The sequence below is a fragment of the Salvelinus fontinalis genome, chromosome 9, assembly GCF_029448725.1.
Source record: "Salvelinus fontinalis isolate EN_2023a chromosome 9, ASM2944872v1, whole genome shotgun sequence".
NCBI lineage: Eukaryota > Metazoa > Chordata > Actinopteri > Salmoniformes > Salmonidae > Salvelinus > Salvelinus fontinalis.
This window is the reverse complement of record NC_074673.1, coordinates 43003311-43027018: the sequence shown is the minus strand read 5'-3', so window position 1 is coordinate 43027018 and position 23708 is coordinate 43003311. Positions and strand designations below refer to the sequence as shown.

The 23708-nt window shown below is 44.6% G+C and overlaps 2 protein-coding genes across 2 annotated transcripts in view; one reads left to right on the top strand and one right to left on the bottom strand.

Annotated features, from left to right (window-relative positions):
- Positions 1-11682, top strand: part of nell2a (neural EGFL like 2a) — a 105533-nt gene extending 93851 nt beyond the window's left edge. The window contains exons 16-20 of the mRNA XM_055934507.1: positions 1616-1756; positions 4415-4608; positions 5268-5444; positions 10706-10930; positions 11171-11682. Coding sequence (XP_055790482.1) covers positions 1616-1756; positions 4415-4608; positions 5268-5444; positions 10706-10930; positions 11171-11212 — 779 coding nt within the window. The 3' untranslated portion in view covers positions 11213-11682. The remainder of the gene's footprint in view (positions 1-1615; positions 1757-4414; positions 4609-5267; positions 5445-10705; positions 10931-11170) is intronic.
- The window catches only part of tmem117 (transmembrane protein 117), a 99799-nt gene that overhangs the window by 15588 nt on the left and 60503 nt on the right, over positions 1-23708 (bottom strand). The window lies entirely within an intron of this gene.

Below are 23708 nucleotides of genomic sequence, written 5' to 3'. Positions count from 1 at the left end.
TATCTCCCTCTCTAACTTTAAGCATCAGCTGTCAGAGCAGCTTACCGATCACTGTACCTGTACACAGCCAATCAGTAAATGGCACACCCGACTACCTCATCCCCATATTATTACTTACCCTCTTGCACCCCAGTATCTCTACTTGCAAATCATCATCTGCACATCTATCACTCCAGTATTAATGCTACATTGTAATTATTTTCGTCTCTATGGCCTATTTATTGCCTACCTCCCTACTCTTCTACATTTGCACACACTACATAGATTATTCTATTTTTCTTTTCTTTTGTGTTATTGACTGTACGGTTGTTTATGTGTAACTCTGTTGTTGTTGTTTTTGTCGCACTGCTTTGCTTTATCTTGGCCAGGTCGCAGTTGTAAATGAGAACTTGTTCTCAACTGACCTACCTGGTTAAATAAAGGTGAAATAAACATTTTTTAAAAGATGAGAAGGAGAGAGGAGAGGGGAGGAAAGGAGAGAAGGAGAGATCAGAGGGGAGGAAAGGAGAGAAGGAGAGACGAGGGGGGTGGAAAGGAGAGAAGGAGTAGAGAGGAGAAGAGGACAAGAAGAAGGGAGAGGCCAGAAAGAGAAGAGAGGAAAGAATGAGGGGAAGATGAGGAGAGGAGGCCTGAGCTGTGCTCTCCAGGGGATCCTGCTGTGTTCTGTTTTGTCTGGGGGAATCGAATGGGAAGGTCACTGACAGTGCAGGGCCATTTTCATAATGAGGAACTCTGATAATGCATCACACATGCACACAATCATAAAGAAGCCATCAGTGCCTACACAGACACATTTAATCACTCTAAAACCTGGGTCCTCGTATTTAGCCCCCACCCTGTATTCACTAGCGTCTCTCATCTAATTAAATAGGGGTTTAAATATTAGGGCATTTTCTCATACGGTGCAGTTGATTCAGATGTTGAATGTATTTACACCTCGTTCCTTTGTAAGAAACGGGTGCTCCCTTCGTTGTTTGTCGAAATAAATTGGTTTACAATAGGCTAGTGATGAGAAAAGAGAAGAGTGGGAGAGATAGAGAGTGGGATACAAGACTTGTGAGCATGTGACGAATGCTGTATTGTGGAGAGCATAATTAGAGTCAAGGTTGTGGACTGGTTCCTGTGCTCTTTAAAGTCAATGAGACCTACAGCAAGAATGGATTCACAAGCTTCCAAGGTCTTCCAAGGGTTTTTAACACCCCTCTTCAGGGGACATTTGTTTTGTGCTGTAATGAAACAAAATCAAGTAAATATGTAAGATTCATTACAATTGCCATGTTCACAAACTGATTTCTTCTATTGATGAATGTACCCGTCTCTCGCCTTGTTTTCATGCCAGATCGATACAGCGTGCATATCCTATCAAATCCTGGACACGCTTTTGTATCAATTATGGATCAGTCAATGTTGAAAAGCCTATCAGGCAAGAATGAAGCTAAGTTCAGTATGCAGTTCCTGCTGACATCATTCAGAACAAAAACTATTGGAGATTGAGGTATGTTCTTACATGCCTCTCTCTTTCTTTTGCTCTCTCTTTCTGTCTCGCTCTCTTTTTCTGTCGCTCTCTCTCATTCTCTTTCTCTCTCTCGCTCTCTCTCTCTCTCTCTCTTGATAGACATTGATGAGTGTTCTGATGGGTTCGTGGAGTGTAATGACAAAGCCATCTGTGTCAACCTGCCCGGCTGGTACCACTGCGAGTGTCGTGATGGCTACCACGACAATGGCTTGTTCTCGGCCAATGGGGAGTCGTGCATAGGTGAGTTGACCCGCCCCTTTTCTCTCAATACTAAAAGAAGCTCTGTGGTTGTCGGCAAACTTCATTTAGCTAGTCACATGATAATGCCTATTGAAATTACATGCATAGAGTATATTAGCACACTAGTTTGTGTTTTTCCATTATTCTAGTGTATTCTAACATTGATCATTGATCAGCAGCATATCTAACCATTGCAGAGATAGAAATTCCCTTGGCCTTCTTTTGAGCATTTTTTTGCTGTCTGGTGCAGGTAATAGTGTTATTGGACATACCATTACTGGTACTTTTTCCTCCAAATCCCTGTCTGCTTTTTACTGCTCATGGAATCTTTCTGAAACATTCTCTATTCTAAAGCAACCTGTCAAGAGCTTGTCAAAATGGAAGAAAACCCTCAATCTAGCAGTGTGCCTCAGCAGTAACAGTGCTGCAGCTCTGTCTGTCTGTCTGCTATATAGCCTAATTTTACCTGTCAGGTCTACCTGATCGACACAGCCCACTGGGCACAGACGTCAATTCAACGTCTATTCCACGTTGATTCAACGTAATTTCATTGAAATGACATGGAAACATCGCTGATTCAACCAGTGTGTAGCCAGTGGAAGAGCACATTAAAGGGGAAGTTTACCTAAAATCCAACATTTTGTAAGTGAGTCCATATATTGAAACTAGTTTCCCCAATTGTATTTCGGGGGAGAAGTGAAGACAGTAGCCAAGCATTACAAATGAGTTATACAAAGTAAAACAGCAACCTACAAACATATGCTTATAATCTGTAATACATTTTTTATGGCTATGCGGCTAAAAGTAATTATATTGTTAGGATACTCATAGCCACTATTATGTCTATTCTTCAATGTTTTTAGTTTTTATTTAACCTTTATTTAATTAGTCAAGTCAGTTAAGAACACATTCTTATTTACAATGACGGCCTACCCCGGCCAAACCCGGACGACGCTGGGCCAATTGTGCGCCGCCCTCCAGGCTGTATTACGACCGGATGTGATACAGCCTGGAATCGAACCAGGGACTGTAGTGATGCGTCTTGCACTGAGATGCAGTGCCTTAGACCGCTGCGCCACTCGGGAAAAGTGGCACAATAAAATAAAATATTATTTGTCACATGTCTATACATCAGGTATAGACTTTACCATGAAATGCTAACTTAGGAGCCCTTTCCCAACAATGCTGAGTTAAAAAGTAATAATTACTGTCCATAACAATGTACGGTGACACAATTACTGTCTAGCTCCTCAACATATGCTAACTGGTAGAACGCCTAGACTACAACAATAAATCAACTCAAAATGCAATGATTAGACTACACATATGTCCACACGCTCGCTTTGACGCTTTCTCAACTCAGAGGGCGTGTGTGAAGCTAGCCACAATAAGGATTAGCCACAAAAGGGAATTTGCGGTTCGCCTTCAAAATGAAAGTCCTCCATTGAAAATTATTTAAAACGGATACAAATAGTGGAATCATGTCATATTTGGTCTAGATAATGCTAAACAAGGTAGGAATGTTGTTATTTAAATTCAACAAAATATAATAATGTATTTATTGTTATGGTTAGCTTCACACAGGTGGCTGTAGGAGTGGTTACATCGTATTTCCTGTTTTTATCGCTACTAGCCATCTTCTGCATGTGTCTGTATCTTTCAAAGAAAAGCAGTGAAATGTGCCTTCTTTCCTAGATTTATTACACAAGTACAGCCAGGGACTGATCACCAGCTTGCTCTTGCTGCAGTCTCTTCGGAATTCCGCTTTTCAGAACTAACTTTAGGCTACCTGTGATACATCTTTTAACTTTTGCGCCTGCTCCTTCTCCCTCCCATAAAACTCACATGTGTCACGTCCTGACCAGAGTTCTTATGTGTTTTGCTTGTTTAGTGTTGGTCAGGACGTGAGCTGGGTGGGAATTCTATGTTGTGTGTCTAGTTTGTCTGTTTCTGTGTTCAGCCTAATATGGTTCTCAATCATAGGCAGCTGTCAATCGTTGTCCCTGATTGAGAATCATATATAGGTGGCTTGTTTTGTGTTGGGATTTTGTGGGTGGTTGTTTTCTGTGTCAGTGTTTGTGCCACACGGGACTGTGACGATTAGTACTTTTGTGTTTTGCCTAGTTTTCATGTTATTAAATTATGGAAACTTACCACGCTGTACATTGGTCCTCCGATCCTTCTCGCCTCTCCTCGTCTGAGGAGGAGGAAGAGCTAGACTGCCGTTACAACATGTTACATCAAGCTCCAAATAACGGCATATACCTCACAGAGTTGCCCCACGAGAGCGCACATGCGTAGTTGTTACCCATGTCCGCTGTTGTTGCAGTCGGCCACATAATATAATGATATAAAATAATCGCAATCGTTTTCGGGGGAAAAGTACACATTTTCTGACTCAAAACCAATAGTACTTTTGATAAAAGTAGGTCATTTGACTTTATCCACAATTTGCAGATTTCTTAATCGCTTTTTGACAACGAAGCAGGTCTAGCAGTGCACAAAGGCACGTCATGAGTCATGTGACCCGTTTTTACAGTTCTAATTTGGAATCCTTTGTCTTTTTTTAAGCAGTAAGATGTGTGAATTTATGCATAAGCTACGGTATTTGACCTGCGTTGAGCATATGTCTGAAGTCATCTCTATTGCTCCCTACAGATATCAACGAATGCAAGATGGGGAGGAACACCTGTGCCAATGACACAGTGTGCTTCAACTTGGAGGGGGGCTATGACTGCAGGTGCCCCCACGGGAGGAACTGCACTGGAGACTGTATCCTTGACAACAAAGTCAAACACAACAGGCAGATCTGGGTGCTGGACAACGATCGGTGCTCCGTCTGCTCCTGTCAGGTGAGACAGAAAGGATGATGGGTAGAAACACAAACAATGGTCAGATCAGTGGCGTTCTATTAGTTGATGTAAAACAATATGATGATTGGTTATCAATTCAGTTTGATATATGTTTAACGCACAGGTCTGAACATGTAAATGCATCAACCAGTTGTTTGGAAAACTTGGTTTTAAATTAACCAAAATAATATCTATATTTTCCCTCATGATTCTACGGCTACAGTCTTGAAACGTTTAGTAATTTAGTGTTTCATTTTTGAAAATGTCTGGCAATGGTAGCAGGTGATATTAGAGGATTAGTATGGGTATTGAATGATCAAGCATCACATTATTAATTTGATTACAGAGGAGGAGGGCAGAAATTAAGCTTAAATGAAACGAGTCATTTTAATTGATTAGAAAAATTGAGAACCTGCCTGTCAAAATTAGCAGTATTGAACGGCTGAGTGAACAGAGAGCATAAACATGTTGTTGTTTTGGAACGGTCACGGTCAGCTAGTAGGGAGCAATGGTAATTTTGAGTGTGTGTAATTAACCAATAACCAAGGTCAACTAGCAAAGATTGATTGTGGGTTATAGAGCTCAAGACAGTACTTTGAGACTGTACTCGAGTCGTGTGTCGATTGATAGACCATGCATCTGCCCACCCCTGTGTGCAGACTGGCCAGGTGATGTGCAGGAGGATGGTGTGTGACTGTGAGAACCCCACAGCTGACCTGTTCTGCTGTCCAGAGTGTGACCCTCGACTCAGCAGCCAGTGTCTGCACCAGAACGGCCTGCTGACCTACGGCAGTGGAGACACCTGGGTGGAGAACTGCCAGCAGTGCCAGTGTCTGGTAAGTACCAACAATACACAGCCTATAGAGCGATAGGACACACTCCGCTTTAGTGATTCATGTACGGGAGATACTGGACATCAGAGTGGTGGCCAGGGGAAGAGTAAAGGTGTGTGTGTGCGGGCATGTGCAAGTCCCTGTGTCCACACAGTGGGTGGCCTCGGAGAAGGGTTGTGGATGAGCTTGTTAGCTTGTCCTGGCAATATATAAAACAGAATTATGACGTGTCAAGAGCGTTCTTTATTGAATCTCCCATGAAGAAATATGCACTGTTTGCATCGACTCTCTCCACTGTGCCGACCTTTTCCAAGGTTCCCGCATCCCTGCTGTTCAAACAACAGGAAGGCTTTTTTATGAGGATTTCACACTAAATCTGACAGAACATCACTACCTACCGCCTCCGATACGCCTTTCAGACGCACTTTACAACCAGCTATATTTTTATTAAATGCAAATGTCATGGTTGGCATTCTCCCTGGCCATTCTGCTCCCAGAGAGAAGCAACACTTAGCTGCATTTGTGTCACTATGCCTTTGCGTCGACCCACAAATCATCGTTCTGTCAGCGCTCTCTCTCCGCCGCCCGCCAGTCCCCTCCGAAAGAGTGGTATTACTGTTGGTCATTTTCTCCCTTAGATCAAACAGAGTGTTGTAGAACAGACACACAGACAGTCACATCACTCTCCTTCTGTGATTAGCATATGAATACAGGGACACAAATGGTGCAAGTCCATACAGGATTTAACCCGGTGTTTTACCCAAAAGGCTCAGACTTTTCTATTTCCATCTACGCCGGCCGTCACCCGTCTCTCACTGGGCCATAGCTGCGGTGGACCTGCTCTCACCTGGGGTCAAAACCACGCCACTGGTACTTTTCAACTGGCATTTACGTAACAATGTCTAACTGAACTTTAATACCTGCCCGCAAAACAACTGTTTTGATTATGCAGAGGTTGATGATTCTGCTCATCACAAATCCTCACTGTCAGCCCTAGCTATGGAAACACAATTTCCCTAATATAACATAAGGGTGTATGCACTGGTGTTACAGTCGAAAAACAGCATAAGCCAGATCCATAGCTAGAGCAGCAGGAAGCATAATGTTGTTCCCTTCTCCCATTGTGATGCTGTCCTTAAGGGCCTTGGGTGGATTACTTACAGCAGGCCATTATAGGGCTGGAAAAGTGTTGGAGAGGCAGGTAAATGTAGGCTGCTCTCTCTCTCCCTCCCTGAGGCAGGCACTCATCCACACATGCACACGCGCACACACACACACACACACACACACACACACACACACACACACACACACACACACACACACACACACACACACACACACACACACACACACACACACACACACACACACACACACACACACCAGTCAAAATGGTATAAACAGCAGCGCTTGAAAGAGAGGAGCAGAGGAGAATGGTGTGTAGAGATAAGCGTGGGTTCCAGTAGCATGACAGGGACGTGAAATGAACCCTGAATGCCTCCATAGTTATCAGAGCCAGAACCATACGGGCTCCGCTCACCAGGGAAACGGACAAGCTTAGAATCTTAGACAAAGATACAAACCACCTTTTACTTTATATTTATTTGTGTACTCAAGTGAATGACAGAATATGTTCTTTGACGTATGTACACTATATATACAAAACTATGTGGACTAATCAGACTAATCTGGGTTTGGCGGATGCCAGGAGAACGCTACCTGCCCCAATGTATAGTGCCACCCGTAAAGTTTGGTGAGGAGGAATAATGGTCTGGGGCTGTTTTTCATGATTCCGGCTAGGCCTCTTAGTTCCAGTGAAGGGAAATCTTAACACTACAGCATACAATGACATTCTAGACGATTCTGTGCTTCCAACTTTGTGGCAACAGTTTGGGGAAGGCCCTTTCCTGTTTCAGCATGACAATGCCCTCGTGCACAAAGCGACGTTCCAATTCACCTTTGGGAGGATTTGGAACGCCGACTGCGGCCAGGCCTAATCGCCCAACATCAGTGCCCGACCTCACTCATGCTCTTGTGGCTGAATCGAAGCAAGTCCCTGTAGCAATGTTCCAACATCTAGTGGAAAGCCTTCCCAGAAGAGTGCAGGCTGTTATAGCAGCAAAGGGGTGACCAACTCCATATTAATGCCCATGATTTGGGCATTAATATGGAATTGGTGATATGTATATCGAATTATATGTTCGACGAGCAGGTGTCCACATACTTTTGGTCATGTAGTGTATCTCTGACTCGCTACAATAGGTATAGTATGCTATGGGTATAGGATACTCTTTTAGCCATAGATCTGGAGACATGAAACATGGTTGCAGTAGGACACGAGGTTGTCTAGCCAAGGCAAATCTCTGGCAAGGCTCACTAAACCAAATGTCACCAGTAAATGTCATTCTCGCAGACGTTTTTTTGACGGACTCTGTGACGTGTACTGAGATTCATAATACTGTTTTTGAACTAGAAAAGGAAATATTGAAGAAATGAGTTTCTGATATAGAGAAAGAGATGTCAGTGCCTTACCCACCTTCCAGGGACCATGTAAAGGTGATTAAATGACATCCCATACTGTGTCATGAATACCTATAGTCTAAAGCTATTGCCTCTGGCAATGGGGAAAGAGTTCTGCTCCAGGGGAATCACACTTAAAATGTTTACTAACTAAATGAAGGCAGGGAGCACACATTAGCACAGCATGTGCCTGTATTTTATAGCCCACTAATTTACTACAATATCACTAAAATGCAGAGCTAGCTGATTTTCAGGGATATTAAATAACCCGATGGGAGACTTACAGCAAACTAAACTCATAAGCAGTTTTGAGTTTCTGTGTGCGTGTGTGTGGGTGTTTTTCTTGCGCATGCTGATTTTTACATTTTCCAACAAGGTGTAAACCACTCACATCAGGGATGAAAATGTTAGCAGAACTGGGTGATGCGGAATCATATCTAGAAAGGTGGCCAACATTATGACCTGTATTCACTGGCTTATTGAAACGACTGCTGGAGAAATCCAATAAGGCAGGGTTCCCCAACTTGCGGGTGATTTCATTTGACCCCCACCAAGTTCTGAGCAAAAAATTTATTATCTTTTTTATTATTACTGTTGGGGAGGGGGAAAATGTAAAAGCACCAGCAAATCAACTCCAAATTATTTCAATTTTGGAAATCTGTTCCAAATTGGTCTCACGCGCAATATAGAGATGCGCTACATGACCAAAATTATTTGGACACCTGCTTGTCATATATCTCATTCCAAAATCATAGGCATTAATATGTAGTTGGTCCCTCCTTCGCTGCCATAACAGCCTCCACTCTTCTGGGAAGGCTTTCCACTAGATGTTGGAACATTGCTGCGGGCTCTTGCTTCCATTCAGCCACAAGAGCATTAGTAAGGTCGGGCACTGATGTCGGGCGATTAGGCCTCGCTCGCAGTCGGCGTTCCAATTCATGCCAAAGGTGTTCGATGGGGTTGAGGTCAGGGCTCTGCTCAGGCCAGTCAAGTTCTTCCTCACTGATCTCGACAAACCATTTCTGTAAGGTCCTTGCTTTGTGCATTGTCATGCCGAAACACAAAAAAGCCTTCCCCAACATGTTGCCACAAAGTCGGAAGCACAGAATCGTTGAGAATGTCATTGTATGCTGTAACATTAAGATTTCCCTTCACTGGAACTAAGGGGCCCGAACCATGAAAAACAATCCCAGACCATTATTCCTCCTCCACCAAACGTTACAGTTGACACTATGCATTGGGGCAGGTAGCGTTCTCCTGGCATCCGCCAAACCCAGATTTGTCCGTCGGACTGCCAGATGGTGAAGCGTGATTCATCACTCAAGAGAACGCGTTTCCACTGCTCCAGAGTCCAATGGCAGAAAGCTTTACACCACTCCAGGTGACGCTTGGCATTGCGCATGGTGATCTTAGGCTTGAGTGCGGCTGCACGGCCATGGAAACCCATTTCATGAAGCTCCTGACGAACAGTTCTTGTGCTGATGTTGATTCCAGAGGCAGTTTAGAACTCGGGAGTGAGTGTTGCAACCGAGGTCAAACAATTTTTGCGCGCTACGGGCTTCAGCACTCGGTGCTCTCTTTCTGTGAGCTTGTGTGGCCTACCACTTCGTGGCTGAGCTGTTGTTGCTCCTAGACCTTTCCACTTCACAATAACAGCACTTACATTTGACCGGGGCAGCTCTAGCATGGCAGAAATTTGACTAACTGACTTGCTGGAAGGGTGGCATCCTGTGACGGTGACATGTTGAAAGTCACTGAGCTCTTCAGTAAGGCAATTCTACTGCCAATGTTTGTCTGTGGAGATTGCATGGCTGTGTGCTCGATTTCATACATGTGGCTAAAATAGCAGAATCCACCAATTTGAAGGGGTGTCCACATTATTTTGTATATATAGTGTATTTGATCATAGTTATGGCGCCGGAGGGGATGGCTGACGTTTTATGGGATTCTATTTTAGTTTGTTTTTTCACATTGTTTGTAACTCATTTTGTATATATTATTCGTAGCTGTCTATTTACCACCACAAACCGATGCTGGCACTTAGACCGCACTCAACAAGCTCTATAAGCACATAAGCAAACAAGAAAATGCTCATCCAGAAGCGGCGCTCCTAGTGGCCGGAGACTTTAAAGCAGGCAAACTTAAATCTGTTTTACCTCATTTCTACCAGCATGTCACATGTGCAACCAGAAGAAAAAAAACTCTAGACCACCTTTACTCCACACACAGAGATGCATACAAAGCTCTCCCTCGCCCTCCATTTGGCAAATCTCACCATCTCACCTGATTCCTGCTTACAAGTATTAATGTATTTATTTTATACATGTTTTATTTAACCTTTTATTTAACTAGGTAAGTCAGTTAAGAACCAAATCTTATTTACAATGACAGCCTACCCCGGCCAAACTCTAACCCGGATGACGCTGGGCCAATTGTGCGCCGCCCTATAGGACTCCCAATCACGTCCGGTTGTGATACAGCCTGGAATCGAATCAGGGTCTGTAGTGACACCTCTAGGACTGAGATGCAGTGCCTTAGAATGCTGCACCACTTGGGAGCCCAAAATCTCTATCTTTACATGATCATTTCTTGTCGCCTCAAGGTAGTATATAAGTATACTGAAATATTTGACAAGGGACAGGAACTATTAAATTGTAGGGATAATTGACTGTATATATTACTGTCTATCCCTGTCCCAGTGATATGACTCCAGTATATCTGTCTGTCTCTCCCTCCCACAGCAGGGTCAGGTGGACTGCTGGCCCCTGTCGTGCCCGCCAGTGGACTGTGAGTTCACGGTGGTGCCCGAAGGCGAGTGCTGTGCCCGCTGCATCATCGACCCCTGCCAGGCCGACACCATCCGCAACGACATCACCAAGACGTGCACGGACGAGCACGGCATCCAGCGCTTCAGCGGCTCCTCCTGGGTCAAACATGGCACTGAATGCACCCTCTGCCAGTGCAAGGTAACAGCCATGGATATTTATTATATCTTTGCAGACTTCGGCCAACTATCCTCCATGTTGGTACCAAACTCTCCATGACTCTATCGAAGTTCTAAATGTCAGATCAAATTTGCCTTTCAGTGAGAAAAGTAGAAATAGCTCATTCTGAAGTAGAGAAAATTCAAAGAGAAGAACTGTATTGTGGTTGAATTCTAACAGTGACTCACTCTAAAGTCTCTCTCTCTCCTCCCCCTCTTTCAGAATGGACATATCTGTTGCTCAGTGGACCCCATGTGCCTTTAGTTCCTGAAGCTCTGAAGGCACCTCCCTGTACATTGTTATCCATGTAAAAACAACCTGCATTTTCCACCCTCCTGCCCAACTTCTTTATACCAAATACAAACATGTATCATAGAAAACAGATGATGAACTACTGTAGGCCTTCCCACATGCCCCCTCTCTGTGTTCAGCCTCACCAATCAGGGTGACCCATGTGCATTGAGGAACACCCCCGAATCATCTGCAACATGACACTGTAAAATACTATTATGCTGGCATGACTGTACTCATCGTAGAAACATTTAGCTGATTTCTAAACTTTTAATCTCTAAATGATATCCTAGGTAGTGATCGTTTTAGTCTTCATTTTAATTTGCCACATTATGAAAGTTGTCTATATTTTGTGGTCCTCTGTAGGATTACTTTCCATTTTGTATTTATTTCAAGGCTTGTTATTGTGTAATGGTGAAATAAAGTATTTCCATTTACATTAATTGAGTTTGTTTGAGCTTGTCTTTTTTCAAGCCTTGATGTGTTGCTCATCTAGAACTTTGATATCCATTTGATTCCAAGCATTACTCTCACTACACATTCTGTGGTCACAATAATGTCAAAAACTCCTCCCAGGTCTCCTTGACCTGAATCTTCAATCAACACAGATGATGACAAACCGCTTGAGCTTTGCCTTCTCAGACGTCCCCACTTCCTGTGATGAGGACAGTGAGGTGAGAGTGAGGTCCTGTAAAAACATATGTAAGCTTGAAAGCGTGTTAAAGGAGAGGAGAGCTCATCCTGGATGTGACGCCAGCAGTCACAGCATGTAAGAGGTACACATCCTCACGGCTAACCTTTCACATCTATTATTCATTCATTGTGCTGGTGGGATTCCTCTGTCTGCCCTGCTGCCTGCGTACATCGTTAATTTTTTAAATTTTATTTCAGCTTTATTTATTTTATTTTACATTTATTTAACTAGGCAAGTCAGTTAAGAACAAATTCTTATTTTCAATGACGGCCTAGGAACAGTGGGTTAACTGCCTGTTCAGGGGCAGAACGACAGATTTGTACCTTGTCAGCTCGGGGATTTGAAATTGCAACCTTTTGGTTACGAGTCCAACGCCCCACACATTTAACCAGGTAGCTAGTGAGGGAGATATGAGTCTCCAGCTTCAGTGATTTTTGCAGTTCGTTCCAGTCATTGGAAGCAGAGAACTGGAAGGAAAGGTGGCCAAAGGAGGAAATGGCTTTGGGGGTGACCAGTGAAATATACCTGCTGGAGCGCGTGCTACGTGTGGGTGCTGCTATGGTGACCAGTGAGCTGAGATAAGGCGGGGATTTACCTTGCAAAGACTTATAGATGACCTGGAGCCAGTGGGTTTGGCGACGAATATGAAGCGAGGGCCAGCCAACGAGAGCATACAGGTCGCAGTGGTGGGTAGAATATGGGGCTTTGGTGACGAAACTGATGGCACTGTGATAGACTGCATCCAATTTGCTGAGTAGAGTGTTGGAGGCTATTTTGTAAATGACATCGCCGAAGTCGAGGATCGGTAGGATGGTCAGTTTTACGAGGGTATGTTTGACAGCATGAGTGAAGGAGGCTTTGTTGCAAAATAGGAAGCCGATTCTAGATTTAATTTTGGATTGGAGATGCTTAATGTGAGTCTGGAAGGAGAGTTTGCAGTCTAACCAGACACCTAGTTATTTGTAGTTGTCCACATATTCTAAGTCAGAACCATTCAGAGTAGTGATGCTGGACGGGTGGGCAGCGATCGGTTGAAGAGCATGCATTTAGTTTGAGAGTTGTATGGCATTGAATCTCGTCTGGAGGTTGGTTAACACAGTGTCAAAAGAAGGGCCAGAAGCATACAGAATGGTGTCGTCTGCGTAGAGGTGGATCAGAGAATCACCAGCAGTAAGAGCGACATCATTGATGTATACAGAGAAAAGAGTCGGCCCGAGGATTGAACCCTGTGGCACCCCCATAGAGACTGCCAGAGGTCCGGACAACAGGCCCTCTGATTTGACACACTGAACTCTGTCTGAGAAGTAGTTGGTGAACCAGGCGAGGCAGTTATTTGAGAAACCAAGGCTGTTGAGTCTGCCGATAAGAATGTGGTGATTGACAGAGTCGAAAGCCTTGGCCAGGCCGATGAATACAGCTGCACAGTATTGTCTCTTATTGATGACGGTTATGATATCGTTTAGGACCTTGAGCGTGGCTGAGGTGCACCCATGGCCAGCTCGGAAACCAGATTGCATAGCGGAGAAGGTACGGTGGGATTCGAAATGGTCGGTGATCTGTTTGTTAACTTGGCTTTCGAAGACCTTAGAAAGGCAGGGTAGACAGATATAGATCTGTAGCAGTTTGGGTCTAGAGTGTCTCCCCCTTTGAAGAGGGGGATGACCGCGGCAGCTTTCCAATCTTTGGGGATCTCAGATGATACGAAAGAGAGGTTGAACAAGCTAGTAATAGGGTTTGCAACAATTTTGTCGGATCATTTTAGAAAGAGAGGGTCCAGATTGTCTAGTCTGGCTGATTTGTAGGGGTCCAGATTTTGCAGCTCTTTCAGAACATCAGCTATCTGGATTTGGGTGAAGGAGAAATTAGGAGGTTTGGGCAAGTTGCTGTGGGGGGTGCAGGGCTGTTGACCGGGGTAGGGGTAGCCAGGTGGAAAGCATGGCCAGCTATAGAAAAATTCTTATTGAAACTCTCAATTATTGTGGATTTATCGGTGTTGACAGTGTTTCCTAGCCACAGTGCAGTGGGCAGCTGGGAGGAGGGGCTCTTATTCTCCATGGACTTTACAGTGTCCCAGAACTTTTTGGAGTTTGTGCTACAGGATGCAAATCTGTTTGAAAAAGCTAGCCTTTGCTTTCCTAACTGCCTGTGTATATTGGTTCCTAACTTCCCTGAAAAGTTGCATATTGCGGGGGATATTCGATGCTAATGCAGTACGCCACAGGATGTTTTTTTGCTGGTCAAGAGCAGTCAGGTCTGGAGTGAACCAAGGGCTATATCTGTTCCTCGTTCTACATTTTTTGAAAGGGGCATGCTTATTTAAAATGGTGAGGAAAGCCCTTTTAAAGAATAACCAGGCATCTTCTACTGACGGAATGATGTCAATATCCTTCCAGGATACCCGGGCCAGGTCGATTAGAAAGGCCTGCTCGCTGAAGTGTTTTAGGGAGCGTTTGACAGAGATGAGGGGTGGTCGTTTGACCGCTGACCCATTACGGACGCAGGCAATGAGGCAGTGATCGCTGACATCATGGTTGAAGACAGCAGAGGTGTATTTGGAGGGCAGGTTGGTTAGGATGATATCTATGAGGGTGCCCGTGTTTACGGATTTGGGGTTGTACCTGGTAGGTTCATTGATCATTTGTGTGAGATTGAGGGCATCAAGCTTAGATTGTAGGATGGCCAGGGTGCTAAGCATGTCCCAGTTTAGGTCACCTAACAGCACAAGCTCTGAAGATAGCTGGGGGCAATCAATGCACATATGGTGTCCAGGGCACAGCTAGGGGCAGAAGGTGGTCTATAGCAAGCGGCAACAGTGAGAGACTTGTTTCTGCAAAGGTGGATTTTTAAAAGTAGAAGCTCAAATTGTTTGGGTACAGACCTGGATAGTAAGACAGAACTCTGCGGGCTATCTCTGCAGTAGATTGCAACTCCGCCCCCTTTGGCAGTTATATCTTGTCGGAAATTGTTATAGTAAGGGATGGACATTTCAGGGTTTTTGGTGGTCTTCCTAAGCCAGGATTCAGACACGGCTAGGACATCCGGGTTGGCAGAGTGTGCTAAAGCAGTGAATAAAACAAAGTTAGGGAGGAGGCTTCTAATGTTAACATGCATGAGACCAAGGCTTTTACGGTTACAGAAGTCAACAAATGAGAGCGCCTGTGGAATGGGAGTGGAGCTAGGCACTGTAGGGCCTGGATTAACCTCTACATCATCAGAGGAACAGAGGAGTAGTAGGATAAGGGTACGGCTAAAGGCTATAAGAACTGTTCGTCTAGTACGTTCGGAACAGAGAGTAAAAGGAGCAGGTTTCTGGGCACGGTAGAATATATTCAAGGCATAATGTACAGACAAAGGTATGGTAGCATGTGAATAACCAGGGCTCCGTGTAGTAAAAGGGTCCAGGCCAATTGGCAAAATAGGTATAGTGGCCAAAGAATTTGTCCGATGGGCCTCTTCAGCTAACAGTCCGATATGCTCTAGACAGCTAGCGGGCTGCGGCTAGCAGGCTAGCAGATGGGCATTCAGGGGACGTCGCGACGGAGGAGCCAGTTGAAAAAAACCCTCAGGCGAATTAAATCGGTAGTCCAGTCGTGATGGGTCGGCGGGGCTCCGTCTCGGCAGTAAAAGGGGTCCAGGTCAATTGGCAAAATAGGTATTGTAGCCCAAGGAGTGGCTGATGGACCTCTTCGGCTAGCCGGGAGATGGGCCTAGCAAAGGCTAGCTACAGGCTAATTGGTTCTTGCTTTGGGACAGAGACGTTAGCCAGGAGTGGCCACTCGGATAGCAGCTGGCTAGCTGCAATGACCCAGGTGAAAAGGTTCAGAGCTTGCGGTAGGAATCCGGAGATATGGAGAAAAATAAGTCCGATTGCTCTGGTTTGAGTCGCGCTGTGCAGACTGGCGAGAGTTGTCCAGGCTAAAGGTAGCTGATGACCGCTAGAAGTGGCTAGCTTCCGGTTCAAAAGTAAAGAAAATAGCAGATCCATACCACATTGGGTGAGGCGGATTGCAGGAGGGTATGTTGAAGTTGAGGTTAATATATGCGTAGAAAAAAGATATAAATAGATATATACACGGGACGCAACAAGACGAGGACAAAAGACGTCTGACTGCTACGCCATCTTGGATTCAAGATTAGTAATAATAATAAGAAAGTATTACATTTCTATTGCGCTTTTCATAAGAATTTCAAAGCGCTTCAAACGTATCAAACAAATAAGCAATACAACATCATGCTTAGCCTAGCTATAGTTAGATCAACCAATAGAGGCCGTCTTTGAGTTTATCCTCCAAAGATGGAGAAGTGCAGTTCATGGCTTGATCAGAAGGTTGCAATCTACTGCAAAGATAGCCTGCAGAGTTCTGTCCTACTATCCAGGTCTGAACCCAAACAATTTGAACTTCTACTTTTAAAAATCCACCTCTCTAAAAACAAGTCTCTCACCGTTGCCGCCTGCTATAGACCACCCTCTGCCCCCAGCTGTGCTCTGGACACTATATGTGAACTGATTGCCCCCCATCTATCTTCAGAGCTCGTGCTGCTAGGCGACCTAAATTTTAACATGCTTAACACCCCAGCCACCCTACAATCTAAGCTTGATGCCCTCAATCTCACACAAATTATCAATGAACCTACCAGGTACCACCCCAATTCCGTAAACACGGGTACCCTCATAGATATCATCCTAACAAACTTGCCCTCCAAATACACCTCTGCTGTTTTCAACCAAGATCTCAGCGATCACTGCCTCATTGCCTGCATCCGTAATGGGTCAGCGGTCAAACGACCTCCACTCATCACTGTCAAACGCTCCCTGAAACACTTCAGCGAGCAGGCCTTTCTAATCGACCTGGCCGAGGTATCCTGGAAGGATATTGATCTCATCCCGTCAGTAGAGGATGCCTGGACATTTTTAAAAATGCCTTCCCCACCATCTTGAATAAGCATGCCCCATTCAAGAAATTTAGAACCAGGAACAGATATAGCCCTTGGTTCTCTCCTGACCTGACTGCCCTTAACCAACAGAAAAACATCCTATGGCGTTCTGCATTAGCATCGAACAGCCCCCGTGATATGCAACTTTTCAGGGAAGCTAGAAACCAGTATACACAGGCAGTTAGAAAAGCCAAGGCTAGCTTTTTCAAGCAGAAATTTGCTTCCTGCAACACAAATTCAAAAAAGTTCTGGGACACTGTAAAGTCCATGGAGAATAAGAACACCTCCTCCCAGCTTCCAACTGCTCTGAAGATAGGAAACACTGTCACCTCCGACAAATCCACTATAATTGAGAATTTCAATAAGCATTTTTCTACGGCTGGCCATGCTTTCCACCTGGCTACCCCTACCCCGGACAACAGCACTGCCCTCCCCTCTGCTACTCGCCCAAGCCTTCCCCATTTCTCTTTCTCCCAAATACAGTCAGCTGATGTTCTAAAAGAGCTGCAAAATCTGGACCCTTACAAATCAGCCGGGCTAGATAATCTGGACCCTTTCTTTCTAAAACTATCTGCTGAAATTGTTGCCACCCCTATTACTAGCCTTTTCAACCTCTCTTTCGTGTCGTCTGAGATTCCCAAAGATTGGAAAGCAGCTGCGGTTATCCCCCTCTTCAAAGGGGGGGACACTCTTGACCCTAACAGCTACAGACCTATATCTATCCTACCCTGCCTTTCTAAGGTCTTCGAAAGCCAAGTCAACAAACAGATTACCGACCATTTCGAATCCCACCATACCTTCTCCGCTATGCAATCTGGTTTCAGAGCTGGTCATGGGTGCACCTCAGCCACGCTCAAGGTCATAAACGATATCTTAACCGCCATCGATAGGAAACAATACTGTGCAGCCGTATTCATTGACCTGGCCAAGGTTTTTGACTCTGTCAATCACCACATCCTCATCGGCAGACTCGACAGCCTTGGTTTCTCTAATGATTGCCTCGCCTGGTTCACCAACTACTTCTCTGATCGAGTTCAGTGTGTCAAATCGGAGGGTCTGTTGTCCGGGCCTCTGGCAGTCTCCATGGGGGTGCCACAGGGTTCAATTCTTGGACCGACTCTCTTCTCTGTATACATCAATGATGTCGCTCTTGCTGCTGGTGAGTCTCTGATCCACCTCTATGCAGACGACACCATTCTGTATACATCTGGTCATTCTTTGGACACTGTGTTTACAACCCTCCAAACGAGCTTCAATGCCATACAACTCTCCTTCCGTGGCCTCCAATTGCTCTTAAATACAAGTAAAACCAAATGCATGCTCTTCAACCGATCGCTGCCTGCTCCTGCCTGCCCGTCCAACATCACTACTCTGGATGGTTCTGACTTAGAATTTGTGGACAACTACAAATATCTGAGTGTCTGGTTAGACTGTAAACTCTCCTTCCAGACTCACATCAAACATCTCCAATCCAAAGTTAAATCTAGAATTGGCTTCCTATTTCGCAACAAAGCCTCCTTCACTCATGCTGCCAAACATACCCTCGTAAAACTGACCATCCTACTGATCCTCGACTTCGGCGATGTCATTTACAAAATAGCCTCCAATACCCTACTCAATAAATTGGATGCAGTCTATCACAGTGCCATCCGTTTTGTCACCAAAGCCCCATATACCACCCACCACTGCGACCTGTATGCTCTCGTTGGCTGGCCCTCGCTTCATACTCGTCGCCAAACCCACTGGCTCCAGGTCATCTACAAGACCCTGATAGGTAAAGTCCCCCCTTATCTCAGCTCGCTGGTCACCATAGCAGCACCCACCCGTAGCACGCGCTCCAGCAGGTATATCTCTCTGGTCACCCCCAAAACCAATTCTTCCTTTGGCCGCCTCTCCTTCCAGTTCTCTGCTTCCAATGACTGGAACGAACTACAAAAATCTCTGAAACTGGAAACACTTATCTCCCTCACTAGCTTTAAGAACCAGCTGTCAGAACAGCTCACAGATTACTCTACCTGTACATAGCCCATCTATAATTTAGCCCAAACAACTACCTCTCCCCCTACTGTATTTATTTATTTATTTTGCTCCTTTGCACCCCATTATTTCTATCTCTACTTTCCACATTCTTCCACTGAAAATCTACCATTCCAGTGTTTTACTTGCTATATTGTATTTACTTCGCCACCACTGCCTTTTTTTTGCCTTTACCTCCCTTATCTCACCTCATTTGCTCACATTGTATATAGACTTATTTTTCTACTGTATTATTGACTGTATGTTTGTTTTACTCCATGTGTAACTCTGTGTTGTTGTATGTGTCGAACTGCTTTGCTTTATCTTGGCCAGGTCGCAATTGTAAATGAGAACTTGCTCTCAACTTGCCTACCTGGTTAAATAAAGGTTAAATATATATATATTTTTAAAGGTGTTCAGGGAGATGGTTGAGGAAGATTCTATTGACGATCGTGTAGATGGCTACTCTGGGAACCAGCCTGAGGCGTGTAACTACTGGACTTCTCCTTCACAATGCATAGCACCCACTTGGGTGATGCCTCAGCAACTCTGGGCCAGAAAGCTCACCACACATAGTTCAGTGTATTAGCCAGTCGTCCTCACTATGAGCCTCAGCACTGCATTCCTCTACTGCATCTCACATTCCTCTCAAACTTCAGGTGACTCATCAATTGACCAGGGCTCCCGAGTGGCACAGCGGTCTAAGGCACTGCATCTCAGTGCTAGAGGGGTCACTACAGACACCCTGGTTTGAATCCAGGCTATATCACAACCGGCCGTGATTGGGAATTGCATAGGGCGGTGCACAATTGTCCCAGCGGTGTCTGGGTTTGGCTGGGGTAGGCCATCATTGTAAATAAGAATTTGTTCTTAACTGACTCGCTTAGTTAAATAAGGGTTAAATGTTAAAAAATAATGACTGTTTTCAAAAGATCAGGAACTAGCAGCCAGGTGAAACAAAACAGCTGGTACAGTGTCCAGATGCAGCATTCAAACAAAAACAAATAGACAGCTAGCTAGCCGAGCCAAAAAGAGTCCATCTGCAAATCTGTGGGTCAAAACAACCAGAAATATGCAATAAAACACAATAAAAACACTTACAAATAATATATAGTGCAGTTCAGTAGCCAACCCCAGGATCAAGGACCATCAACATTGGTCTGATTTTGAGTGGTGTTTGAAGTTTAGGACTTTAAGGGTTCGTAACTCTGCTAATACACACGCAGTACTGGATTTGATTGAGAGCTCTCATTTGTTCAATACACATCTCATTTGTTTTGTTCCGGGTGTTTCCTGCATCTCCAGAGGTAATGGTAACACTTGTATGATTCAGAGTACACCACTTAAAACCCCTTATATAATTAGCATATCAATTTACGGGCTGGCTGGGAGGAATGAGTTGTGCCTAAAGAGACTATATATTCCTCCAGTGGGAGTAGCCTCTGTCTAACCAGCTAATTCCCTGAGTTTCTCAAGCCGCAGCTACTTACATTAACACCTCTCTCTCTCCTTTTGACCTGTCAAAAGATTAATACAACCTTCTGTAAACTTGTGTGTGTAGCACCCATATACAGTATAAAGAAAAAGTATGTGAACTTGTGCAGACTGTGTTGAAGTAACAATGTTTATTGCAACAACAAGGGCAGGCAAACGACAGATCAAGGCAGGCAGGGGTCGATAATCCAGAGTAGTGGGGTCAAGGTACAGGACGGCAGGCAGGCTCAGGGTCAGGCAGATGGGATCACAGTCTGGACAGGCAAGGGTCAGAACCAGGAGGACGAGGGGAGAATAGCGACTGGGGAAAACCAGGAGCTGAGCAAATGCTGGTTGACTTTAACAAACAAGACAAACTGGTCACGGACAGACAAAAAAAACACAGGTATAAATACACAGGAGATTAAGGGGAAGATGGGCGACACCTGGAGGGTTGTGGAGACAATCACAAAGACAGGTGAAACAGATCAGGTCGTGACAGAATGTGAGTGTTTTTTATAGGGCAAGGCAGCTCTAACCAATGTCTTCAATCTCGTCTCATTGATTGAACTCCAGGTTAGCTGACTCCTGACTCCAATTAGCTTAGTCATTAGCCTAGGGGTTCACATACTTTTTCCAACCTACACTGTGAATGTTTAAATGATGTATTCAATATAGACAAGAAAAATACAATAATTAGTGTGTTATTAGTTTAACCACACTATGTTTGTCTATTGTTGTGACCTAGATGAAAATCAGATCAAATTTGGTAACCAGTTTATGTAGAAATCCAGGTTTTTCCAAAGGGTTCACATACTTTTTCTTGCCACTATATATGCGTGTGTGTGTGTGTGTGTGTGTGTGTGTGTGTGTGTGTGTGTGTGTGTGTGTGTGTGTGTGTGTGTGTGTGTGTGTGTGTGTGTGTGTGTGTGTGTGTGTGTGTGTGTGTGTGTGTTGTCTGGAGGGGCTGGTAGCACATTGGCAAGGGCACCATCTGGCAGGCTTTGGTCCAGTGACTCCTAGCCGGTGGTGGCTCCTTGCCAGGGGCACAGGGGTAGTGGCACAGCGGGGCAGAGTGGTTGTCCAGCTGGTTCCTAAATGTCCAATTTTCCATGGCGGGGTTAAACCCACCGCAACAGATGTCTCCACCCACAGGGTGGCCACATTACTGCCTGTCCTGTGTTCATTATTCATAGACACTCATGTCATTGGGTTTGGTAAAGGCAGGACAACTAAGGCAGTGGAGCAGCGCAATAGTTTTACATGGAGATCTGTAAACACTGTAGCCTTTGTAAACCATTAGTTTACGACATGCGTGTTAGTTGACATGGACAACTCTCAGGGCATCCAAAGGGTAATGTATTGCAGGTCAGTCATCCGACATTATTGAACCATTTCATAGGTCTAGGACGTACAGTGTAGAATGCTACAGTAGCTTGACTCCTCTCTGTAGGGGACCTGGTTAATATTCTCTGTGTGTCAGAAGGAGCGGCAGAGGCTCAACCTCAACTCTTTAATTATTCATTGGCAAATTTGTTCTTATGTAAATCCAACACAGTGCTGACTCTGCTATGTGTAGCAAATCCACCAATTAGCACTAACATGTCCGGCTCCAGCCTCCATTTAACTAGATATGATATACAGTATGTACTGTAAGGATGTGACTATTTGGCAGATGGTTGAGTACACTAAAGCTGAAATCACTCATTTTGGATTCTCCCAGCAGGTGTTGTCACTAAGTAGTTACAGTAGTGCCAATACTGCTCAAAGCTATACTAGCTGGGAAACTACCTCTGCTACATAAGTATAAGGTATTCGTTCCACAGTATGCCACCACCATTGCTTAACACAAATCCCTCAGGCCTAGCTGATAAAAATGAACTCTCGCCGCTTCTCCGTTTCAAAGAAAAGGAAGCAAGAAGAAATAAATCGGTGTAATACTTTTTTTGTCTGTAAATCTCTTTTCTGAACAAGTGACTGGATGTAGGCTACTCAGGGACTAGTCTGAGCCTCCCGTCCCACTGTTAAGCATCTGAGGCACAGTAGGAATCAGGCAGGGATAACATCACCCACAGCGGCAGACATAGCTGACAGACTGAAACCGTCTTTAGGCCAGTCAATCTCAGGAGAAACTGTCCTTGGCTCCCACTGATATATTCACAGGAGACTCACTGTTAACACACCTAAAATTGAACAAAAATGTGTTGGCAGCAATTCCGTGCAAAGTTGGTGACTATTCATCATTTACAGAAGGGCCTACTTTACCCATTGCAGTACAATCTCATTTTGAAAGTACACAACTTGGGCACAGACGTCCCACTTTTCTTACCCCAAACATTACTGAAACTTGCTTTGATGTGTTCCTTCACTTACTGCATACTCTGAAAAATCAATGTCTCATTTCTCACCGCAGTGGCAGACTGGGAAAGGCTTCAGCGTAAGACCTAGCACTCTAGCAGTAAGAAATATGTTTCCCTTATCCAACGATCTACACTGTAGAGTGCCTCGTTGATGGTTTGACTGCCCAGCTTGCCTTTTAGATGCATTATCATACACCTCAGTCCCCCCCAAGGTTTGACAGGGTCTGTATCTTTGGAAACTATACCAGAATACATATACTCATGTACAATTAAACCGGACCTTAGCGAGAAGAAGGCCCATCTAGACCTAATGTCATGCACAGGGCTGTGTTAATGTATGTCTGTGTAGATACTACCATTACAGTATCTCTCATCATACCTTGTGTAGATACACTACTAGTACTATTATACTAGTACTATTATATTAACTCATATCTTACAAGTTACATGTAATTGCGTCAGCAGCTGCATGGAGTTGACCTGAGGAGTTGCATGGCAACAGTGTCACTATGCATTATATCGACAGTACTGTATGTAAAATGTAAACTAGTTTCAGCATTGTAACAAATACACAACCTCATTCTACACTATACAATGCCTTTGGAAAGTATTCAGACCACTTGACTTTTTCCACATTTTGTTCCTTTACAGCCTTATTCAAAAATGGAGACGGTTGTCCTTCTGGAAGGTTCTCCCATCTCCACAGAGGAACTCTAGAGCTCTTTGTCGAGATCAGTGTGGAAGAACTTGACCTCAACCTTATCTAACACCTTTGGGATGAATTGGAACGCCGACTGCGATCCAGGCCTAATCGCCCAACATCGGTGCCCGACCTCACTAATGCTCTTGTGGCTGAATGGAAGCAAGTCCCCACAAAAATGTTCCAACATCTCGTGGAAAGCCTTCCCAGAAGACTGGAGGCTGTTATAGCAGCAAAGGAGGGACTAACTCCATATTAATGCGCATGATTTTGGAATGAAATATTCGACGA